The 16,577-nt window shown below is 48.4% G+C and overlaps 1 protein-coding gene across 1 annotated transcript in view; it reads left to right on the top strand.

The window, feature by feature from the left end:
- Nucleotides 1-15,919, top strand: part of RASAL1 (RAS protein activator like 1) — a 54,913-nt gene extending 38,994 nt beyond the window's left edge. Inside the window, exons 14-22 of the mRNA XM_033135992.1 lie at nt 92-229; nt 1,226-1,370; nt 2,571-2,746; nt 4,681-4,818; nt 5,973-6,108; nt 6,887-7,007; nt 11,304-11,372; nt 12,139-12,140; nt 15,582-15,919. Coding sequence (XP_032991883.1) covers nt 92-229; nt 1,226-1,370; nt 2,571-2,746; nt 4,681-4,818; nt 5,973-6,108; nt 6,887-7,007; nt 11,304-11,372; nt 12,139-12,140; nt 15,582-15,718 — 1,062 coding nt within the window. The 3' untranslated portion in view covers nt 15,719-15,919. The remainder of the gene's footprint in view (nt 1-91; nt 230-1,225; nt 1,371-2,570; nt 2,747-4,680; nt 4,819-5,972; nt 6,109-6,886; nt 7,008-11,303; nt 11,373-12,138; nt 12,141-15,581) is intronic.
- Nucleotides 15,920-16,577: the final 658 nt, after the last annotated feature.

Here is a 16,577-nt window from a genome sequence, read left to right as displayed (position 1 = left end):
TTTGGCAATGGAGAACTTTTTTTTTTTATAATTGTGATCAATCCTAACTTCTGGATGAGACCCACACTGGGCATCTTTGTTTTCCTTTCAGGATGCCAAATACATTGCCATCAGTGGGTTCCTCTTCCTCCGCTTCTTTGCTCCGGCCATCCTGACCCCCAAGTTGTTCAACCTCCGAGACCAGCATGCAGACACCCAGACCAGCCGAACCCTCCTGCTCTTGGCCAAGGTAACAGTCAGCATCCTGCTCTCACAGGGGCCAACCAGATGCCCCAGTGGGAAGCCTGCAAGCAGGATCCGAGCACACGAGCCTTCTCTCATCATGGTTGTTAGCCATCACCAGACCTTCCAAGTGTCCCTATTTTCCAGGGACAGTCATGGATTTACAGAAGCCGTCCTGCTTTCTGATTCGATCCTGAAATGTCCCACTTTTCCTTAGGACATCCCCTTTTTCATCAGAGAAATGTTGGAGGGGATGTCTCTATTTTCATTGGAGAAATGTTGGAGGGTATGGAATAGGACATCTCTATTTTCACTGGAGAAATGTTGGATGGAAATTTCTATTTTCATTGGTTAAATGTTGGCGGGTATGCACCACTGCCTCATGTGGAAACAAGTTCCTTTTTTTAACTATGTACTGCGTGAAGAAAAGAGAGCCAGTGTGGTGTAGTGGTTAAGAGCGGTAGACTCGTAATCTGGGGAACCGGATTCGTGTCTCCACTCCTCCACGTGCAGCTTCTGGGTGACCTTGGGCTAGTCACACTTCTTTGAAGTCTCTCAGCCCCACTCACCTCACAGAGTGTTTGTTGTGGGGGAGGAAGGGAAAGGAGAATGTTAGCCGCTTTGAGACTCCTTCGGGTAGTGAAAAGCGGGATATCAAATCCAAACTCTTCTTCTTCTCTTCTGAATCTTCCAACATTCAGCTCCATTTGATGCCCACAAGTTCCGGTGTTACGAGAGAGGAGGGGAAACCACCACTTGTCTCCATGCCGTGCATAATTTTATAAACCTCTATCACGCCACTTCATACTTGCTTTTTCTCTAAACTAAAAATTCCTAAACGCTGTGCCTTTGGGAGTCACTTCATCCCCTTGATCGTTTCGGTTCCTGTGAAGACACAGCAGGCCAAGCTTTAGAGACTCTTCCCACTAGGCTTTTATGAACTGGCCCTTCCCTTCCCCTGGAGTCACCTCTTTGCCTGTGTCCAACCCCCCCCCCCCCGCAGGCAGTGCAGAGCATTGGCAACCTGGGGCTTCAGCTGGGTCATGGCAAGGAGCAGTGGATGGAACCTTTGCACCCCTTCATCCTGTCTAGCATTGGGCATGTCAAGGAGTTCCTGGACTGGCTCATCGACGTGGACTGCGAGAACGGTGAGCACCAATGGGCCACGGGTATCAAGGAAGCTGGGACTGAGGGTAGGGGTGGGAATTTGATTCTGCTTGCATCTAATAATAATAATAATAATAATAATAATAATAATAATAATAATAATAATTTATTATAATTATTTATATCCTGCCCATCTGGCTGGGTTTCCCCAGCCACTCTGGGCAGCTCCCAGCAAAATTAAAAGCACAATAAAACCTCAAACGTTAAAAACTTCCCTAAACAGGGCTGCCTTCAGATGTCTTCTAAAAGTCAGATACTTCTTTACTTCCTTGACATCTGATGGGAGGGTGTTCCACAGGGCAGGCGCCACTACCGAGAAGGCCCTCTGCCTAGTTCCCTGTAACCTTGCAGTGAGGGAACCAGCAGAAGGCCCTCGGAGCTGGACCTCAGTGTCCGGGCTGAGCAACGGGGGTGGAGATGCTCCTTCAGGAAACAGGGCCAAGGCCGTTTAGGGATTTAAATCTCAGCACCAACACTTTGAATTGTGCTCGGAAACGTACTAAATGCAATTTACAATTCACACTTTGCAAAACAATACATGCACCTGAATAAAATACATACCAAGATACACATTGTAGCAGAGACCACAATACTAAGGCCCAATCCACACCGTACATGGAAAGCATCATGGTACTACTTTTAAACACTCGTGGTTTCCCCCCAAGAATTCTGCGAGCCGTATTTTGTTGGTGGTGCCGAGAATTGCTAGGAGGCCCCTATTCCGCTCCCAGAGCTACAATTCTCAGAGTTCCTTGGGAAGAGGGATCGATTGTTCAAACACTCTGGGAATTGTAGCTCTGTGAGGAGAGGAGGGGTCTTCTCACAACCCTCGGCAAACACCCTTAATAAACTACGGCTCCTGGGTTACATTGGGGACCCCTATTCCCTTCTTAGAGGTAAAGTTGGAACAGAAAATGATTTGTTCTTCAATCTCTAGACCGGGAGCTCAAGAGTTACAGCCAGGGGACTCCTCTTCAGCATTTGCCACCAGAGGCAAGTGCCTCATTGTGCCTAATGTTAGGGCCGGCCCTGTACAATTTGCAAGCATGTATAATATAGGAGTCTTGGGGTGATTTTTTAGCCCTGGCCAAAGCAATAACGGGAGGGATGTTCGCAGGGTTCCAAGGCTTTTGCAGCATCTGAGAAATCAGCATGCCACCCCCACCCCTTCTTTTCTCCAGGAGCAAGTGAGAAGAAGCCCTGGGCGCTCTTCCATCCCTCGGCCACCATCAAGGAGGGCTACCTCAACAAGCGCAAGGCTGAGGGCCTCCACTTGGTCTCGCGGTTCACCTTCAAAAAACGCTACTTCTGGCTGAGCAACGAGAGCCTTTCGTATTCCAAATCTCCCGAGTGGCAGGTGGGCACCTTTCCCCGGGGGGCAGAGGGCGGAGGACACAAGGAGAACGCAAAAACTCAGGGTGGCAGGCCGTTCAAGGGTGTGCCTTATCCACAACAAAGCAAACAATCAAAGGACAGTGAAGTGCAGGTGGGTTCCCACGAGGCAAGACACAGTGATAACAGCAAGAACCAACAGAACTGGACAGCAGGGGCCAAGTAACTGCTTATATACATTTCTGAAGGCCTGGGCCACTCCCAACGTGATTGGCTGTCTAAACTTCCAAGCTGCGAATCATAACTCAGAGTTTAAGGGCCAATGGCAGAGGCCCAAATCCTGATATGTTCTGTGATTGGATATTATGTATCGAATCAGAACAGAGAGGCTCAGAATCCTTAGTCCAGCAAACACAGACCACAGAATACGTAATAGACAGCTTTTGCCCGAGGAGGCATTGCTTGTCAGGACCTCTCAGGAGCTGCACCTTGGCCAGGAGTGACGAACATTTTCCAGCCCAGGGGCCGCATTGCCTTCCAGGCAACATCCCAAGGGCCACATTCCCAAATGAGTGCGACCAAAGGCAAAAGTGGGTGGAGCAATGAGGTCATGTTTGCCTTTGTACAGTGGTCTAGTGCTTCTACACAGACACTGTTCTCTTCCCAGGCAAGCAAGAGGCATGAACAGAGTTCAAGGACATATCCCGCCCAGGCAAAAGCACTCAAAGGGGGTGTAAATAAGGGCCAGTGAGGGGTGTGGCTTGTGGATTAGGGGTGTGGCCTGAGAGAGAGGCCTAGAGTCCTGAAATCAATCACTACCTGGAACACATTCCTTAAAAACTACACTGCAGACCCTCCAAGTGTCCCTGTTTTCCAGGGACAGTCCCAGATTGGCAGAAGCCGTCCCGGTTTCTGATTTGATCCCGGAATGTCCCACTTTTCCTTAGGATGTCTCTATTTTCACTGGAGAAATGTTGGAAGGTACACTGAGTTGTGAGCTGGTCTCAAGCCTCTTTTTAATTGCCACGGGAGTTAATCTCACAGTCCTTTGAGAGGACCTCAGCTGTTCTGAAAGGCCTGGTTCCTTCAAAGGACTTCCAGGAGCAATTTCAGGTAGCAGAAGGTGCTCTTGGCTCCCCGCCAAAGATCACAGATAGTATTGTAAGGAAAGAGCCGTTTTAAAATCCTGTATTTGGAGCGAAATGCGTTCAGCATTAAGAGTTGGCTCAATCGTAACACCAGATGCTGTAAGTTTTGTCAAGAGTTTGCAAGTCCATGTCTAACTCTGCTTTGCATCTAAGCGTTTTTAATATGCTTTGGCAAAGGTTAGTTAAATGATGATTTTGCATTTTTGTTAAGGCAAGTAAGAGGTGACCTGGTAGAGGCTGGTAAAATGATGCGTGGGGTGGAGAAAGTGGAGAGAGAGAAAAGTTTTTTCTCCCTCTCTCATAACAATTGGAAATCACAGACATCCAATGTCCCAGGAGATCCAGGACAGAGCAGAGAAAGGACTTCTTCAGCCACAGTTGAACTGTGGAACTCACTGCCACAGGAGGCAGGGATGGCCACCAACCCTAGCTGGCTTTAAAAGAAGATGCAAGAAATTCATGGAGTAGAAGGCTATCAGTGGCCATGATGGTTATGCTCTGGCCCAATGGTCAGAGGAAATAATGCTTCCGAATACCAGCTGCTGGAAACCACAGGAGGGGAGAGGGCTCTTGTGCTCGAATCCTGCTTGCTGGTTTCCCACAGGCTGGCCATTGTGAGGGCAGGATGCTGAATCAGATGGGCCATCAACCTGATCCAGCAGGCTGTTCTTAAGTTCTCAGTTCACCATGTTGGCTGGGGTGGTGCCCGTAAATTGGCAAAATGTTTCCTGAGGAAGGGCTGGAGAATCGAGAGCTGTGTTTCCCCCTTGATGAACAGGGTGATGTGTTGGGTTTCTTCCCCCATGGCCAGGTTCGGACATCCATCCCTGTCCAGCAGATCTGTGCCGTGGAGCGTGTGGATGACAATGCCTTCCAGCAGTCGCACATGATGCAAATCACAACGCAGGACAATGGAGGGCAGCTGTCCACCATGTACATCCAGTGCAAGGTAGGGTATGGATGCGACCATCGTTAATCTGGCTTTGAGAATGTGATGGCTGCTCTTTTTCTTTAGGAATTCCCTTTGCATCGCTCTTCTTGACCTGCTATGAACTTATGATTCTTGCATTAGGGGTTTGTTTCTATATCTGTACACCCAGTGCAAGGTAGGATGTGGATGCGACCATCGATAATCTGGCTTTGACAATGTGATGGCTGCTCTTTTTCTTTAGAAATTCCCTTTTCATTCTCATCTTGTTTTCCTTTTTTTAAATAAAAAAAATCATTTTTATTAATTTTTGCATATGTTTTCCAAACAAAACTTCACATCACACCATCCTCATTTTGGCTATTATAGCCTGAGACTTCCATCAATCCTGTCTAGTGATTTTCAAATTTGCTATCTGATCTTGCATTTTTATTATTATAATTAATGCTTTTAAACTTCATTTCCTAATTATTTCCTTCCTAAATCATTTTACAATAATTTATATAGTCCTCCTTACAAAACTTCTTGCGAAAACTAGAGCAGCGCATGGAAATACCGTTTACCTTCCCGCTGGAGCGGTACCTATTTATCTACTTGCACTTTGACGTGCTTTCGAACTGCTAGGTAGGCAGGAGCTGGGACCGAACAACAGGAGCTCACCCTGTCGTGGGAATTCGAACTGCTGACCTTCTGATCGGCAAGCCCTAAGTTCAATGGTTTAGACCACGTTATGTTACTTCACAGCTAGTTACGTGTGTATTATGGTGTTCAAAAGATGGTTCATGTAATGAGGCAATAGTGGTGTTTGTTATTTGTTCTCTGGGTTTCCAGGCAGGCTTCTACCTGGAGATGCTGGGGATTGAATCTGGGACCTTCTGCATGGAAAACACATACTCTTAACTACTGAGACCTTCCCTTATCAGAGAAGGCTTCCTTATACTGATCTCTGGACCCTTGGTCCATCTAGCTGCATATTGTCCACGCTGACTCTGCGGGGGACATCCCCAACCCTACTGAGAGGTGTTGTTGGGGATCGAACCTGTGGCCTTCTGCATCACAGGCAGGCACCCTGCCACTGAGCTACAACCCTTACCAGGAAATGCAATCCATCAGCAAACAAATGAGTGAGGGGAAATGGCGCCACCTACTGACCGGTGCTCTCTTTTCTCCTGCAGAACATCAACGAGCTCAACCAGTGGCTCTCAGCTATCCGGAAAGTGATGGTCTCCAATGAGTGCCTGCTGCCCTTTTGCCACCCAGGTGCCTTCCGTGGCAGCCGGTGGACCTGCTGTTTACAGACCAACCGTGCTGGTAACTTAGCTCTCGCCTGTGCTCATGTATGCAGGACTGGGGGCATCAAAGGCACCTTAGCAAGGCTAACGCAGAGCCAACCTCTTTGTGCAATTCGGGTGTTGTGGTTTTTAAAATCTGAATTTCAACCAAGCTTTGTTTGCTGTGCAATTGGGATGGAGCCTCCCTCCCTAGGAATTGTCCCCTCTCCCTCCCCACACCCCTACCCCACTTCTCAAGGTTGTCACCTGACCTGCTTTCTTTGCAGGCACGCACAGTTAGGGCAAAGGGGGCACTGCCCCACCAACCTAGGCTGCTATCGGCCAGCTCCCACTTGCCTGCCCCTCTTCTGTACAACCAGCCGGGGGAGGGGGCGCTGACTGTCTGCTTATTCTCAGTGTTGCCCCTTGTAATACTCAGCAGGATTGGAGGAGGAGGAGGAGGTTGGGGATAAAACTAGAACCAGCTGGCTTCTCTAACCTCTCACTTGCTCTGGCGCCCCCTACTGTTGGGCTCCCAGGTGTCTGCCCAATGAGCACCATAGCAGTGGGGAACAGCAGGGAGGGTTGACAGCTGTGGAGCACCATCCACTGCCAGGCCTGGGGTCAGATACTCAGCACCCTTGAGCAGAGGCCGGGTCCCCAGTATTTTGGCAGATCCCGCCTTATTTTAAAGGATTCCCCCCCCCCACACACACACATAAGATCCTTTTGGGACAAGTGAGTCACCCAAATCCAGATCAGGCCCTGCACTGTGCAGCCGCTCATAGCTTCCCTCATGGGTTGTGGTTTGGTTACAGTTCGGGGCTGCAGCCGCACGCACTCGGCGGTGACCCTCGGCGACTGGAGCGACCCACTGGACCCAGACACAGAGGCGCAGATGGTGTACCGGCAGCTTCTCTTGGGCAGAGACAAGCTAAGGTGTGTGCAAGGCAATGCACTAGCAAGAAATGTCTTTGGGGGTCATGCTGGTGGCAGTGGCAGTCGTGGTCACGGGGGAGGCATAGGGCTAGTTCTACTCAGAGTAGACCCAATGGCGTTAACGGGTGTGGCGAAGAGAAAAGGACATGCAGCCAAAAGTCTACTTCAGGCTTCCTCAACCTCGGCCCTCCAGATGTTTTGAGACTACAATTCCCATCATCCCTGAGCACTGGTCCTGCTAGCTAGGGATCATGGGAGTTGTAGGCCAAAAACATACAGAGGGCCGAGGTTGAGGGAGCTTGGTCTACTTTTTGTGGTATCAGCTCTTTATCATGAGATCATAGAATTAGGTCCAACCCTTTGCCGTTGTAGGAAATCTTGCATATGAATAAAGCCTTAGAATAATATAATTATAGAGTTGGAAGGGACTATATCGAGTTGGACTTCTGGGTCGGAGGAGCACCGGAAATAGCTTGTGCGCATGTGCAAGTGTCATTTCCAGTGCACTTCCGGGTCAGAGGAAGCCCATGCGCATGTGCACAAGCTATTTCCGGTGCTCCTCCGACCCAGAAGTGTGCCGGAAATAGTGTGTGCGTACGTGTATGGGAGTGTGCTCCCGCATGCTCCCCCGCCCTCCGCACAATCGGCACTGGAGGCACCGGCCCGTGGCCTGGTAAGTTTGCTGACACCTGATCTAGTCCAACCCCCTGCAATGCAACAAGCTTTTGCCCAACGTGGGATTCGAACCCACAACCCTGAGATTTAAAGAGCCTCAATTCTCTACTGACTGAACTATACCAGAAGGCAAAACAGGAAGCTTCCTTCAATTGCCATGTTCTAACCATTAATTTGAATGGGTCTACAACTCAAAGAGCCCACAAACCAAGTAGGGGTGATGTAAGAGGATAGCTCAGTTGGTTAGACCGTGGTGCAAATAACGCCAAGGTTGCAGGTTCGATCCCTGTGTTGGACAGCTGCATATTCCTGCATTGCAGGGCATTGGACTAGATGATCCTCAGGGTCCCTTCCAAATCTACAGTTCTATTATTCTATGAAGGTGCCTTCCTGGTGCCAATAAACATGTCAGATATACCTGGCCTAAGGGAGCCAAAGTCAGGCATGCAATACCAGATGTCCCCACCAGAGGCCCCCTCTTCATTAAGGAATTTCCACTGCTATCAACACCAGCCATTCTTCAGTTTTCTAAGAGGAAGATGGGGCAATTTGGCTTTTAAAAATCATAAGGGTCAAGATCACATCACAGACCACATAGGGGGCCTCAAGCCTGAGAAAAACATCACTGCTCAATAGCAGAGCACATTCTTTGTACTAAGAAGTTTCCAAATTCAACCCAAAGCAGCTCCAGTTAAAAATGTCAGGGAAACAGTGATGGCTCAGTATTTGACCACCAAATGGTTCAAAATTTATTTGCTCTCTGTTGGCTTTAATGCACGAGATCTGATCCTGGACTAATCTTGGCTAGGGCTGTGTCAGCCTGCCAGTTTCAACACTGGCAGAGGAATGTGGGTGCGGAGGGAGCGGATCGCCCCTGGCACCACTATTCTAGTAGGGTGCCATTGTGGCACCCCCCCCCCCCAACACGCACCACACACACCCCTGCATGCCGGGCACCATGCCCCCACAGGCAGCATGTCACACCCCCAGAACACACGCCACAACCCTGCAGGTGGCGCGCCACACGCCACGCCCTCACGGGTGGCATACCATGCCCCCAGGGTGCGCACCATGCCCCCGCGGGTGGGGTGCCACACCCCCGCCTGCTCTCTGCCCCCGGTAGCAGAGCATGCAGCTTCGCCACTGCGTTTCAATAGTTCTGGATTTCTCATTAAGTTTACATCTCCCCATTTCCCCATTTCTGAGCCAAAATCCAGAAAAGTGTAAAATCGTTACTGTTAATTTATTAACCGTTAGGAGTCTTTAAATGACTTTATTGATTGTAAGAGCATAGCATAAAATTGGGGGTGGGAATGCATTATGGTAAATGATGTGCAGTGCAGTAACCCATTTGAAAAGAAACAGCAAATTCATCGTAATCCATGCCAAACGCCTGGGACATCCAGCTAAGGGCGACAGCCACACAATACACTGGAAGCCCCAGGAGGGGAGAGGGCTCTTGTGCTCAGGACCTGCTTGTGGGCTTTTCGTTGGGGCATCTGGTTGGCCACGCTGAGAGGTAAAGGAAAAGGACCCCTGGACGGTGAAGTCCAGTCAAAGGCTACTATGGAGTGCGGTGCTCAGGCCGAGGGAGCTGGCATTTGTCCACAGACAGCTTTCCGGGTCATGTGGCCAGCATGACCAGTGTTTTTTTTTCTTTAAAAAAAATATGTTTAGGGGTACTCTCATTTTGACTCAATAAAACCACCATTTTATAGTTCAAATCGGGGAAAACAACTACAGTGGTGCCTTGGTTCTCAAACGCCTTGGTACTCAAACAACTTGGAACCCAAACACTGCAAACCTGGAAGTAAGTGTTCCGGTGTGCGAACATTTTTCGGAAGCCGAACGTGCTCCGTTTTGAGTGCCACACTTCTGTTTTGAGTGCCACACTTCCATTTTTAGTGTTACGCTGAGATCTTTCTCTTTTTGCTATTTATTTTGCGTTTTTGTTTTTGCGGCTTTTTTGTTTTGCTTTTGTGACAGTGTGGAACCCAGTTCAGCTACTGATTGATTGTGTGACTGCAGTACATTGTTTATTGCTTTCATTTTATGGATCAGTGGTCTTGTTAGATAATAAAACTCATGTTAAATTGCTGCTTTAGGGGTTGTTTTTAAAAGTCTGGAACAGATTAATCCAATTTTGCATCACTTTCTATGCAAAAATGTGCCTTGGTTTTGGAACGCTTTGGTTTTGGAACGGACTTGCAGAATGGATTAAGTTTGAGAACCAAGGTACCACTGTACAGTAAATGGACAAAAGTACAGAGATTCACAAAATGTTTAGGGTTATGCATACCACTGCGTCCCCGTCCCCCGAAAAAAAGCACTGAGCATGGCTAAACCGCTACTGGCGCATGCTAAACCAGGTGTGCCACTGGCCTGATCCAGAAGGTCTCTCCTTGTGTCCCTATCTCCGTTTTAGCAAGAGATGGCAGGGATCCAACATCGGCATCGCAAAGCGTAATGCAAAGCTTGTGGTCATCTCTTCCATCCCACCCCCTGTTAAGGGAGGAACATGAGCAGGCTGTAGAATGAATGGCAATTTCCTCTGGTTCTTGAGTTTAATTACTTGTCTTGTCAATTCAAGTAAAAACTGTAATGGATAATCGGAGGGCCTGGGCCTTCTGGGCTATGAGTGATGGAGCCTTTGATTGCTGCTTCACTCTCCCGTTGTTGCGCCTGTTGTGACGTCGCTCCCATCTGAACAAGCCGCGTGATTGATAGCATCGATCTGCTAGAGAAGCGAGGATAGCGCATGGCTTCCTGCTGCCAGATCTGGTGATTGGGCCTTCGGCACATTTCCCAGTGCAAAATTGTAATAAAGAAATAGAGTATATATATTTTTATTTTTAAATAAAAAGGGTTTCCTTTGTGTGAATGCCTTGTCCCTTTGCCTTAAAGTGAAGGTGGTTCTTAGAGTTGGTAACTATTATTTCCCGTGGAAACAGAACTAGCATGCTCCCCCAATTTTTTTAATATATTTTTTTCAACCAACTTAAATAAATCAGCTTAAATAAATAGACACTTGGAGCTTCTTTGGGGGCAGAATTGTTGCATGCTGGCTTGCTTTTCAAAGCCTGCAATTTAAAGATTGAAAATGCAGTCCTATGCATGTTTTCTCAGAAGTAAGCCCCATTGCATTCAATGATACTGGCTTCCTGGGAAGTGTAAATAGCAAGGAAGGGAACCTTGAGCTCAAGAGTCAATTCATCTGCTCTTTATCTGATGCTTGGCCACACTCCTTCACCAGGCCACACCCCCTGACCAGGCCACACCCCTGACCAGCCCTGCCTCGTACCCTCCTTGAGTGTTCTTTGCCTGGCTGGAATGTGCCCTTGAACTCTGATGAAGCCTCTTGCTTGCCTGCATGGAGGGATAGATAAGGGTATGTGAGTGTGTATAGAAACTAGCCTACTCTACAGAGGTAAAATTTACATCCATTGCTCCACCCACTTTTGCCTCTGTCTCCGCCCACCCTGGCATGTGGCCTTCAAAAGGTTGCCCTCTGGCTGAAGAAGCCTCCTGCCTGTAGTGTATTGGGTTGAAGCCCTTGGGAGTTTGATTGCGCCGATCAATTAGCTTGCAGCCCTGTATCAAATTATTCCTGCCTTTCCCTAGGGAGAAATACCTGGAGTTTTCAAGCACGGGGGCCACACAGGAGCAAAGCAGCGGGGCCCAGAAAGGTAGGTCTCTATTTCTCTTCTGTTGTCAGAGATGTAAGTTGAGTCGGAAAACTAATCTGCCTCTGAATCCAGGGTTTGACTTCCTGGCATTGTGCTTATGCTTGCATGATGTGTGCGATGCGGCTCAGCCTGTGAGGCTTCACTGGGTAGCCATGGCTCATTCTGGAACTACCATCCATCCATCGCCATAGCGCCTGGATTTCGCTCGTTTCATCTTCTATGGTCATTACAAGAACTTTAAGCCTGAGTTTGCCTTTTTCCTCCTCCCTCCTCCTCCCTTTTGCCTTTTGGGTCACAGCACTGTAAGCCTGAGGACAGGGGCTGACTTATGACTCATCGTCCTGAGGGCCTTTCTGGTTGAACAGCGTTGCTTAGAATCCTTTAAAATAAAATAATAAACAGTTCCCATGACATTTTGGGGGGTGGGGAGGGGTGTTGTCACTAAATGTTGCTGGCTTTTGTGTGAGCAGAAGTGGAGAAGTGGAATTTGATACCCTTTTCAGATTTCATGTCTCTGTTCTCGCTATTGCGCTCAGCATAGTGATTTTTAAAACATGCTTTTAGAAGTTTCCTCCAGAGCAGGCATAGGCAACCTTCGGCTCTCCAGATGTTTCGGACTACAATTCCCACCATCCATGACCACTGGTCCTGTTAGCTAGGGATCATGGGAGTTGTAGGCCAAAACATCTGGAGAGCCGAAGGTTGCCTATGCCTGCTCCAGAGGAAGAGCGAGCAAGCAGCTGTTTCCAACATGGTGCCCTTGGGCATAGTGGTACTCTTCTGGTCTTTTCCTTATGCCCACAAAGCCTATGAGCCCCACCCCACTCACTGCCCCCTTGGTCACAAGCTGGTTAGCATAGTTACCTCCTTTCCCCCCTTGAAAAAGCCCATAGAGCTGAAGGAGGAGGTTGGAAGAGGGACACTCTATCTCACTTCCTCCTTCAGCTCTATGGGCTTTTCAAGGCTCAGATCAGTTCCGCCGGCACCCACAAAACTCCCTCGAAATTCCAAATGTTCCCACAGGCCTAAAAAGGTGGGCTGCCCCTTGGGTAGTGGGCTTGATCCAATTGGTGCCCACCTGGCTGCCTCAGAGGGAAGAGATGAGGCAGTGAAACCTCCTCTTGTCAGCATCCCTGGGACCCACTGCCATTTGGATGCTCCCCTCCCAGAGCAGCCTAATGTCAGCAGCTCCAGGACACGAATTCTGCTTATTTCCCTTTTCCTATTCCCTGTTGTATCCTGCCTGTTATGTAAAACTGTGGGCTGCCTTGGGTAGCAGCAGGAAATGAGTAATAAGGATGCGAGTTGCTGGCAAGTCTCACTACCGCATCCAGCATTCTCTCTGCCTCTCTCTCTCCAACTGTCCTGGTTTGCCTCGGTGGTCCTCAGCCTCATTGGCTGCCAGCATCACTGTGCTTTAAACAAAGGCCTCCTAAATTTACTGCCTTCTCAGCCCACAAACAGTCATCAGGATCCTTAAATGAGAACAGCGGAGATCATACCAAGTGCAACTTGAGGGTTAACTCTGTGTTAGTCAACTAGCCAAGCCTGTGAGTGGAGGTGTTGCTTAGCAACGAGGCACTGACATGATCCTTGCTTTGGTAGCACATGCTCTGATTGTGTAGTTCTTGGAGAGTTTTTCCAAGTGCTTCCATTTGGCTTCTTCCCAAGAAGAAGTGTGTTAGGAGACCCCTTACTTCTCTCACAGAACTACAATCCCCAGAGTGGTTTAACAATGAATCGTTCTTCTCAAGGAACTCTGGCAAGTACTTTATTACGGTCGACGACTAGCACGCACACACACACACACACACACACACACACAAAAGACACATACAGAATCAATAATAAATGCAATTTAAAATTGATCTGAGATTTGATCTAAAAGGGGTTGGCTGTATTAAAATTAAAGTACATTAAAATTAATAATTATTGCTTTAAAAGAATAAATTTAGAAATTAATTAAAAAATCAACAATTCAGATTATTATTATAATTAAATCGAAAGAAGGATCAGGAGCCACCTATTTGTGCGGACCGAAGGAACTCTGGGAATTGTAGTTCTGTGGGGGGGGGGAGGTTCTGCTAACAACTCTCAGCACCCTCAACAAACTGAAGAGTTTGCTTCAGGATCTCCTTCTGCAGATCTTCATGCTCCCTCTGCCAGAGAACTTGCAGCACCTCCCCCATGGGAAGGAACTGCCTCATAGTTTCAAAGACCATTGTGCTACCAGCAAAAAGAGGCATGTTGATGCACTCCCAGCAAATTGACCTTTCACTCCCCTCACAAAAGCTGCTGTTTGCCAGCCTTTTGTTGCCGGGTCTTCTCTCTCCTTCCCCTTTGGAAAAGCCGAGTGATATCACAGCAGCTCGGCCAATCCGTGCTGGAGTGTGGGGCCAGCTTTATGCTCTGTTGTGTGTCCAACTGACAAATTCTAAACTCTCAACTTAGCGTCCCCTTGGTCTTCTGAAAGGTGGGAATTAAGGACCTTGGCCCTCCCCAGTGGGTCTCCCAGATCCATGGGAATGGTGAGGTCTCTTCCGCTCTGCCATTGCATGACAATGAGGGCTCTGTGCGTCCTTAATCAAGTGTGAACGATTCCATCTCCTGGTTGGTTGACCAATGTTCACGAAGCTGGAAACCAAAGCGTCCTTGAGGTAATAAGGAGGGATGAGGTGGGAGCCTCCAGATGAAAGTCTTGACGATGGGCCAATGGGATGGGAGCTTCTCTGAAGGTCAACAAGACTTGGCAGTTCCTAGAGGAGCCCAGCAGGATGCAGCTCCTGTGCTGAGAACCAAAGGCCACACAGGCCACTTCCCATCCCCGGTGGGCTCTTAGATGAAGACTTCTGCGTCTGAATCTACAGCATCTTCGGTTGAATCTTGAGTTTCACTTTTCTCCGTCCAGGTTCTGTCCGTTTGGCCAGGCTCAGACTGACATATTGTGGCAGTGGACTGACTATTGCCGATGGAGACTGGTCCACAAAGGTGAATGGGGCTCTGCCCCACGATAAGGACATAAGCAGGGCCTGCTGGATCAGCCCAGGGGCTCATCTAGTTCAGCTTCCTGTTCTCACAGTGGCCACCGAAACCCCAAGCACAGGAGCCCCCTTATCCCTTGTGGTTCCCAGCACACTCAGTGTGTGGGATTTGTGGGACATCATTGCAGTGAAACCAACAATCAATGTTTTGCCAGATAGGCACATGAAGGGGCTGAAGCTCATAGAGCCTTTCTGTAAAATATGCCAGAGAGAACTCTGTGAGATCACTTCCTTTGTCTGCATTGGCAGGAAGCTGTAACACTACATACTTCCTTCCTGCCTGGGCAGCCTACTCTTTTTTCATTGTGCTTCAAAGCTGGCCTCATAGGGATGCCTGAGCTCTGCAGCTCAGACACCATTTTTGAGCTTAACTTTTAAGACTTAGATAGTAGTTATAAACCTGCCTTCATTTTTGCTACTGAAATGGCTGCTTCAAGAACTAGATTATATAACAAAATAAAAAAAATTCTTTCCAGTAGCACCTTAGAGACCAACTGAGTTTGTTCTTGGTATGAGCTTTCGTGTGCATGCACACTTCTTCAGATTATATAAGTAAATGCTACTTTTACATCTTCACAAAACAAGGCACCGGGTTGGCTACTGATCCATCAGGACTCTGGAAGATTATTCATTCATTCGTTTAGAGCATGGGTACCCTGTTCCTCAGAGTGGTTTATGTGCAGTCAGAACAAGACAAACCCTGCCCATGCAGGCTCACAACAACACGGCACACAAGGAAAAAGGGACAGGGAAGGAAGAGGAAAATATATTTAAAAACCTCAGGCACTCATTTCTAAACAGTTGTTCCTACAATGACCAGCTGGTACAATTCAGGGGCAGGAGGTTCCTGGTGGAGCTGATGAAACAAGACCTGTTTCCCATCTCTCCTGCCAAGGCAGCCTGGTGGAATGTCTGCTCTCTGTTGACAGTTGAAGGGAGAGGATACCCGATGGAGCATATGTACCTCCAAGGCATAGCTGTCAACTTTCCCTTTTTTTGCGGGAAATTCCCTTATTCCAGCGCCGTTTCCCATTGCAAAAAAAAGAAAGTTTACAGCTATGGCCGTTTCCCAATGCAAAAAAAAAAAGGAAGGTTGACAGCTCTGCTCCAAGGCCGCAAATAATCTTCTGCATCTCTCACTTTCTCCTCCACCTCTCTGGCCCCACCCCCAGATGCAAGCGGTCGGAGGACGGCAGCTACTGCCCAACTCTTAGAAGTCATTCAGGATCTGCAGGAGGCCCACGATGCCTTTGAGCGCCACGAAGAGGAAGCAAAGGCAGCAACCGACCTAGTGCCCCACCACCCTTAGGTGGGGCGCAAGCACCCCATGTTTGTTCCGTATTGTAATGGTGTGTTTACATAAGTAAGGGGAGGGGGCGCTGGGATCCATTGCCTGCCTTGCAAGTTGGATGGCTTTGGATGCAGAGTTGGGGCTTGGGAGGCAAGTTGGGTTGGTTGTAGAGAGAGAGGGTGTGAGACAGACAGACAGACAGAGAGAGAAAGGATGGACAAATGTATTTTATCTCCTCCTGGCTGCACCCAGTCTATATCCAACATGGTGCCCTTCGGATGTTGGACTCCAACTCCCATCAGCCCCAGCCGGCATTGCCAACGGTCTGTGACGGTGGAAGTTGTAGTTCAACAGCATCTTGAGGGCACTTGCGCGAATCTGTGCCAGATGTACAAGTAATTCCCGAAGTGTCCTCTGTTGAATCACCTTCTCCTTACAAAGAAGGCACACTTAGGACAGTGGTTTTGTGTGTGGGGGTGTGTGCATGTTACAAATGTGTAGAAGCACAGATTGTGGGCACAGCATCCTGGAAAAATTCAGCTGTTGGGTGTTTATAAAAGGGATGAGGAACCTGGGGCCCTCATATGTTGTTGGACTCCCAGTTCTAGTTAGCATGAACCATAGTGAGGGGCGATGGGAGTTGGGACTCCAGTAATGTTCCCCAACACTTATTTTAAAAGTTTCTGTCCCTTACGGTTAGGCTTGAAAGCCCATAGGCAAAGGACACCAAAACCGTAGAAGTCAATGAGGTGCCTGGCTGCATCTCACTTTTGGTGTTCATGGGTGACTTCACGTAGCCGATTTGCAATAAATTGTGGGAAATTAATTTTAGAAAAGCACACTGGAGAATATGTTCTGTGGGAATAGGAGATACTGT

Source organism: Lacerta agilis, chromosome 17 (genome assembly GCF_009819535.1).
Source record: "Lacerta agilis isolate rLacAgi1 chromosome 17, rLacAgi1.pri, whole genome shotgun sequence".
Taxonomy (NCBI): Eukaryota; Metazoa; Chordata; class Lepidosauria; order Squamata; family Lacertidae; genus Lacerta; species Lacerta agilis.
The sequence above is the reverse complement of the archived record's forward strand: the minus strand, read 5'-3'. Positions and strand labels throughout refer to the sequence as shown.